We start from the raw sequence: 8,040 nt of genomic DNA on the forward strand, positions 1-8,040 counted from the left end.
CATTTGGTCCAGTGAATTCAATAGCAGTGTCAGGGGTGAGTTAGGTTGCTGGTCCATAGCCATCGGTTCCAGTGAGTAGGTAGAACCAGAGGAGGAAGACGCGGTTCTCTCAATTCTGATTAGAGCGAGGCAGGAAGTTAGGCTAGGAAGTTGGTCGAACAACAATTTAAGGCATCGAAAAGAAGCAGATTAGAGCGATCGGAGTCTACCGCGATCGTAACTCGATTCCCAGGACTTGTCGATCAAGGCGAACTCAAGGAGGCGGTGGTCCTCCAGTCGTGGTCGGTGATTGGGTGAGAAGGAGGAGTCGGCGGGGAGGCGATCGTGAATCCATAGCGATCGCAAGCAGAGCTGATCTCGACCATCCAAGCAAACTTAAGGAGTGACGTCGGAACTGGTGATTCTCAGCTAGTCGGTTAGGATTGTAGTGAGTAAGGAGTCCGTCGAAGGTGGTGCCGTGGACAGCCAGAGGGTTGCGACTGTCCAAGGCGAGCGTGAGTTGCCGAGGGTGAAGCGGATGGCCCAGACTGGAAGACCAGTCCGCCCATACCGATAAGCTTCCTATAGGCGCGGCTGTGGTGTTGCAGTTTTGATCGAGAATTCCGACCAGATTTCTGTGGGGGTGTTGCTGCCTTGTTCGGCACTGTGTGTGCTACGGTTGTGGTTGCCTTCCAACCTATGCTGGTGATTTTGGAATCCGAAGGTGATCCAATGGCAGATCGGAACAGGTGAGCATCTCTCAGATTAAATTCTGAAGGAGAGTTAGTGGCCCCAGCCATTGGACAGTGATTGGGGTGTGGGTCGCAGCCGTTGTAAGTCTTGATTGATGGCAGCGATTGCAATAATTCTCAAGCTGTCAGCAAAGGAAACAAGAGGTAGATTTTGGCTGTAAATTTTTGGCTGACTTGGGTCAAAGTGGAAAGGCAAAGAGGAGTGGGTGCCCGACTCTTGAGTTGCAATTGAGGCGAGTCTAGGAACTGCTACAACATGCAAAACAAAAGCATGTATATAACTCCCATTCCTTGGCCGTCGAAGGATGTTGTTGGTGAAAATTCAGCCATGGGTAGCAGTGCATATCTGAGACCATTGGAGTCTCAGTTGCAGCAGAAGAATTCTTCCTTTTCAGTTGGAAGGGAGCATCAATGGCAGCCAAAGAAGGCTGCATTTTCAGTGGGGTGTCCTACTCATGAAGTTAGGAGAGGCTGTGAGCAAAGGGAAACAAAGGCAGCCAAGGGGAGCAGTGCATACATGGAGCAAATGAGCCCTAAATTGCAGCAAAAGAATGCTTCATTTTCTGCTGGAATGGAGCTTCAATGGCAGCCAAAGAAGGCTGCACTTTCAGTTGGTAGCAACAAGGAACATAAGAAGGGGATCAGCCAATTGGACAAAGTAACCAGCAGTGGGTTTGATGAAGAGTGCAAGGAATTTGGTCGAATGTTCCGCGAAAAGTTGCAAGAGTTTGCAATGATACTATCTAAGGAGTATCATTACAATTTTCCTGCCGAATACTTTGATGACTATCATGGAAGTTTCAACAAAGAGGAGTTTCTTAAAATGGAGAAGCCGAAGGAAGAAAAAAGTGAGGAAAAGGAATTAGAGGAAGGCAAGCAATCAATTGACAGCCTCTCAAGCACTCTTACTAGTGCTAAGACACTTGGTCAGGTGTCAATCATTGAGCAATCGTTGGCTAGAAGTGAAGTTGCAGCATCTCCTGATGTTAATGCTCACAAACAGCCTTGGTATGAGTATTCAAGGAAAGAATACAAACCTCCATTGCTGCATTTTGAGGCTGCTATTGATATTTCTGCAGCAAAACATGGCTGTGGGATGAATGGATTGGCTTCAAATATTCCAAAGAGTACTGGGACGTCTTTTACCACATCATTCTCTACTCAATCTGGTGCTGCATTACCTGTTTTTCATCATGCAGGAACCATTCAAGGAGTTCAACAGCCTGCTGGGAGTTTTTCTAGTGGATGTTTAGCCTCAAACAATCTCCCTATTGCTCTTTCTCAGATATCTAATGGCAGCTCACATGATCATTCAAGGGGGCAGGATACATTCGCTGAAGAAAGAGATGCTGATTTCGCTTTCAGCCAAGGGAATTTTTCTATGAGTTATGATCATGAAAGTAGTCCTCTCGACCAGCAGCAAATTCAAAGGGGTGAGGAATTTTGGAGGCCGGTTGTAGCTGGAAAAAAACTAAGGGAGGTAGTTGAAGAAGTTGTAGGTTTTGCCAAAGAGGATGTAGCTGGAACAAAACTAAGGGAGGTAGCTGAAGAAGTTGAAGGTTTTGCTGAAGAAAACAAAACTATTGCTGCTGTGTTGGTTTTTGCTCCTACTAGAAAATCCAAGTTGCTGTCTAACACATGGAAGGATGATTTGTTGGCTGAAATTGAAGTTGCACCAGCTCCTAAGGCTAATGCTCACAAGCAGCCTTGGTATGAGTGTCCAAGGCAAATCTGCAATCTTCCATTGCTGCATTTCGAGGATGCTGATGATATCTTTCAATTTGCAGCTGTGGTGCACCATGGAGGTGTAGGAACAACTGCTGCTGGTATTGAACTTGAACTCTATCAAGTTGCTCCTATTGAAGTTCTAGACCAAATTACGACAGGAATTGATCTTGGATACTTGAGAACGAGGAAGAAGAAAAGGCCTAGAAGGACAAGAAAAGAAAGAAAGAAAAATCAGATAGAGAAGGCGGGCATTAGATAAAGAAGCAATGGCTAGGTGGTAATAAGTTTCTTGGGGACAACAAACATTTCAAGGAGGGGAAATTGTCATGTACTAAGGGTAATTAGAAGGGCAATAATGTAATTAGTTATATTAGTTTGTTAGGAGATATTTGGGTGTTTGTTAGGAGCACATGGGTGCTGTTAGAAATTAGTTAGGGAGCTAACTAAGGCCTATAAAAAGACCCATTGTAAGAAGAGAGGGTATGTTTGAATTGATAATTGAAATCTGATTCTCTCTCTACAATTTCTCTACAATCTCCCCCTCATTTCTCTATTCTGCTCTCCCTCAATTTCTCTCTAATTTCTCCCCCATTCTTCTTCAATTTTCCCTCTAATACATTCTGCTCTTAACCTTAATTCAATCAGATCTTTCCGATTGTCCATTTCAGTCCGTCTTGAACCCTAGGTTCATGACAAGTTGCTAGAATGTGTTTGAGATAATAAAGTGGATTGAGTGTTTCCTCTATGAGCAACAGTGGTTGTGCTAGTCTGCGGGGTAGGTTTAGTTTCCTTGGGCACTTTGGACTGGTTCAATAGCTATTGTAAAATCTCCATCTTTCCCACTGTAAACAGAGCATCCGGTTTTTCAAAAATGATGGTTGAGTTAGTTGTGTATGCTAACTTATGTTGTTCTCGTTGACTTCTTGGCTTCCAATTTGCATGTTTGCCATGAAGTTTCCAGCATGTGTCCCTCGTATGATGGGGTTTATTGTAATGATCGCACCAGAGTTTATCTTTGAGTTTTTGATCCTTTGATTGAGATGTACTATGATGGACTGCCAAGGCAGAACTTAAGGGCTGCTAAGCATAATTCGTTTGTGGCTTTCCTCATGTCTGATTTCAGCAAAAGCTTCTCTGATGGAGGGGAAAGGTTTGGCACCAAGGAGATGACCACAAATTCATTTAGATCTTTGTTGAGGCCATGTAGGAAATCAAATACCCTTTCCTTCTCCAGCATCTTATTGTAGTTAGCACCATCCTCAGACAATGCCAACTAATATCATAGAAAAGGTCCATCTCCCACCAAAGTTTAGTTAGAACATTACAATATTCGGTGACCGACATGTTAACCTTGTCTAGTGGTTCGAAGGGCATAACGGATTTCGATACACTGGGTCGTGTTTTCGAGATCCGAGTAAATTTCTTGAACAATATCCCGTATCTCCTTTGCAGTTTTGTAAAAGAGATAGGTCCACCCTATCTTAGACTCCATAGAATTGATGAGCCATGCCATGACTATGAAATTTTCAGCATCCTAAGTTCAATAGTTAGTAGCAGTTGAAGGTGGCATAGGAATAGCACCTGTAAGATATCCAACTTTGCCCTTGTCTTTCATAACAAGCAACACAAATCGGAGCCATTCACGAAATTGATTCCATTTAGTTTGTGCTGGGTGATTTGAAGAGAATGAAAATCAAGGGTGGTGATAGGTTTGGTATGGGATTAGCTAAAGTAGTAGAAATAACAGGAGTGATGGAAGAGTCTGCCAAAGAAGAATTAATTTCTGCCATAAAGAACTAATGTTGTGGTTGGGGAAAAAAGGATTGATGAGATGAAGGTCAGACTAGCGTTGAGCCTGGCTCTAATACCTTGAACAAATAATTTTGGAAGAAATTTCTTGATTTCTTACCACAAGCAATTGGTTGTACAGTATAAATACAAACAAGAGATCTTTCTATCTTGGGCTATACAAGAATAGGAAACTACCAAAAAACTAAAACAGAAAGTTGACCTACAATAATTCCTTCAATTACTACTCTAATTCAAGGATTTAATCCTTTCAATCATCCCTCTAAATCAGGGATTGATATCCGGATTCCAACATAATGTTCTTCAAACTATTTCAAACGTAGATTAAAATAATTTCTAAAATCACTATGCAATACAGGCTATTACACTGATTATTGAGTCCTGATGCATACTCGAAGCACACAGCCACATTTTCACAAGTTATTGGTGTGATCTATCAACAATTGAACTAAGGATTGCCTCGTTATAGGTGACAACTCAGAACTCTAGGAGGATTAAATTTCCTATACCTATTCCTACTCCCCTATTCACAATCAGATTGAGTTTATATATAAGAGAACTTAATGAGTTATCTAACACATTTGTTGACATGCATTCCAATTTCAACATACTATAGAAACCTTGTTTGAAATCATGATCAGAAACCACAGAGTTTATTAGGGTCATTAATTTAGGAAATATTTCCCTTGTCACTAGGTGAGTATAAAGCCGAGCATATACAGACCAATTTCTTTTGAACAAAATAAAATAAATCAAGAAATTCCGGTACCCTGCCTACATGATGCATGGCTTAAACATTTTCCTTCTATTTCTGATGGATTTCATTGGCATTTGTACTCTGGTAACATCAGGGAGGACGACAGATGGTGGCTTCTGCCTGCCGTCCTGCTCCTATTCAAGTTGGTACAAGCTCGTTTTGTTGACTGGCACATAGCGAATCTTGAAGTTCCGGACTTTTCTCTGTTCAGTCCAGATCCAGATACGTTTTGGGCGCATGAGCCTAGTTAATGGCATGAAGGATTCCAAGATGTTATGCCAACGCAACACCAAGAAATGCAGCGTATGCAGTGTAAATATTTATATGTTGACATTTTGTGCAGAGCCGTGATATACATGTGCAGTTTTGTCTAGTGACCACAGGACATGAACGAACTCTAGATAGTGTGATGTGAAGAAGGTAAAAAGAGGAATAGAATTTTCATAATTTGCTCAATCACCCGTATATTGGAATAAAGTTCAGATCTTTGTATAGCACAGCATATGTGTTGTGGTTCGCTTTTTCCCTCCCTCCCTCCCTCCCTCCCTCTTTAGCTTAGCTCTTTGGATGGATGAAACTCCGAGCATGTTCATATTCAGTTTAGTTTGGTATTACCGTCTAACCAAAATCTATTCTATTCCAGCTTGGAGCATAGCCTGAGAAAATCATGTGTTTGCATATACAAACTGCAACATTAGAAAAGTTTTGAACAGGTCAGCAGTATTTTTCAGCACCCGCAGGTGCTGGAAACTTCAGATCTCTTAACAAAAAGATATTATGTGATAATGGTACTTTTGTAACTGTGACTCGTGTCTTTTTGGTATTTTTCATATGAACTCCCGTATGAAAATTGTGCATGAATTTTCTGTTTGTGCAGTAATGCATTTTCAATTTACCAGACGCAAGCTATTAATATTTGTATGGTTTTGTTTATGGGTGATTTTCTTCACTTTTCTTTTCCTCCAATTTTTCAGAGAGCAATCATAATCTTTCTTTTAATTCTGACCCTTAATTAAAATCCATTAGGGTTCTCATCAGCCATGGCACAGACGCTAACCTCCTTTTATGCAATAAGTTAAGGGTATAGGTGTGCATGGTTTGATTTTTTTTATTTTTTTTTCTCTCTTTTAAATCTAACTGAACCACTCAGTTTTTTAAAATACTTAAACCAAAATCAAATTGAGGGTGAAGAAGAGAGAGTTTCTTGTCAGATCAACTAAAAGAAAATTACGTTGTCTAAGGTGTTCAGAAAACATCTGTTTAGAAAAAATATTAATTTTTATGTATGGTAAAACATAAAAAATATTAAGTAGGGAACGCATTTAAATAACATAACTAAATTTGTTCATTAATGCATGTACAACAAAAAACTCAAAGTTGGGGGTATTTTACTAAAATAATAATTTTTAAACAATATTACTTAAATAGTATTACAATAAACTTAATTAGGAAAATAGTAGTGAGGCTACCACCTAATATTCCACTAGGGCAAGTGGTTCACCCAGGCTGAGGAGAAAAATGCCCTAGAAAGAGTATTTTCTATATTTTGAAAGAAATGCTCTTAGAAATAATATTTTTATGATAATTAAGTGTCTAGTTAATAGATATAGAAACATTCTTATAAAGAGTGTTTTTAATTTTTGTGAAAAAATATCCATCTCATACAAGCATTTCTTATTTGGGCCCAAATAACGTCATTCCTGTAAAATCATCTTTAAGTTAAAAAACAACCCTGTTTCTTCTTCACCATTTCGCAAACCCTAGAATGAGTAAAGACAAAAGACAACAACTGTACGTTGCATACAACTAGCATTTAGACAACAAATATACCCTTTTATGTAATCTCTCCTCACAAACCCTAGCTCTCTCATGACAATTCTAAGGTATATTGCAATTTTTCAGTCCATTGTTATCTTCGTGAACTTGTTTAGGGTTTCATATGTTAAATAAATATTGGTTTTAGATACATCTATATACATACATCATATTTATAGTCTTTTGTACTTATGCACATATATATGTATATATCTATATTTAGATGATATATATATATATGGTCCCAACCTCAACGTATTTTAGCCCTTCTACAAGTGAGGGATTGACTTACTCGAACATTTCTCCCTAACCCTAGGCCAGCTCAAATTCATTATGGTGGCCATTGATTACTTCACCAAATAGATCGAAGCTGAGCCTTAGCAACGATTATGGCAAAAAAGTTAAAAAGTTTATATGGAAAAATATTATTTGCAGATACAGCTTGTTCGGGCTAATCATTTCTAGATGTGAGCATTTAGTTTAATTTAATTGAATCGGTCAATTTTTAGCTAACCGAACCGAATCGTTTTTTAAGGATAATCGAACCAAACATCTATACTAACCGAATTAACTGAAATTGAAGTAATCAATAGCGAGCTTGATGTAATCAAACTGAGAAACCGAACCAATTAATAACGGCAATAATTGAAAAAAATCGAACCAATTATACACAAAACCAACATAACCGAATTCCTACAAACAAAATCGAAATTGGTTCATTTTATCACAGGAAACTTCTAGTTCCAGCCACCAACCACTAGCCTTTTGTTAAAATCTCAAAATTCAGCTCAAAATCAAATTCAAAATGGAGTCGAGCAAGTATGAATAAGAATAATGGTAGTAGCAAGTATGATTCTTCGTCATTTCCTATTAAAATTGAAACTCCCAACCAACGAAAGCCTGATAAAACAAGATGATTCAAAGATAATATATCTAAAAATTAGAAATCAGAGAAGGTGATAAGATAGGGATTGTTGTCAAATTTTCTAGCAGTATCTAACCATTAGTTTTTTCCTATATAAGATGACAAACCTAAGCTGAGTACTGCTACTAGCACAGAAAAGACATGACAAAGATAAATGGTAATGGGAAACCCAACCAAACAACAAGTCCTTGTTTTTCATTGTGTTATCTTAAATGAGAAGAAAACACAGAGAAAAACCTAATAGTTTTGTTGCTACTGCTATGCTTATGCTATCC

The 8,040-nt window shown here is 38.9% G+C and overlaps 1 protein-coding gene and 1 non-coding gene across 5 annotated transcripts in view; one reads left to right on the plus strand and one right to left on the minus strand.

Annotated features, from left to right (window-relative positions):
* The window catches only part of LOC127812869 (uncharacterized), a 131,135-nt gene extending 125,249 nt beyond the window's left edge, over positions 1 to 5,886 (plus strand). For all 4 annotated transcript variants that reach the window (XM_052353392.1, XM_052353391.1, XM_052353393.1 and 1 more), the window contains one exon: positions 5,120 to 5,886. In XM_052353392.1, coding sequence (XP_052209352.1) covers positions 5,120 to 5,276 — 157 coding nt within the window. In that variant the 3' untranslated portion in view covers positions 5,277 to 5,886. The remainder of the gene's footprint in view (positions 1 to 5,119) is intronic.
* On the minus strand, positions 1,850 to 1,930 carry LOC127813824 (small nucleolar RNA snoR35). The gene has a single exon (XR_008026229.1). It is a non-coding gene; the product is annotated as a small nucleolar RNA snoR35 (small nucleolar RNA).
* Positions 5,887 to 8,040: the final 2,154 nt, after the last annotated feature.

The sequence above is a fragment of the Diospyros lotus genome, chromosome 11 (genome assembly GCF_014633365.1).
Source record: "Diospyros lotus cultivar Yz01 chromosome 11, ASM1463336v1, whole genome shotgun sequence".
Taxonomy (NCBI): Eukaryota; Viridiplantae; Streptophyta; class Magnoliopsida; order Ericales; family Ebenaceae; genus Diospyros; species Diospyros lotus.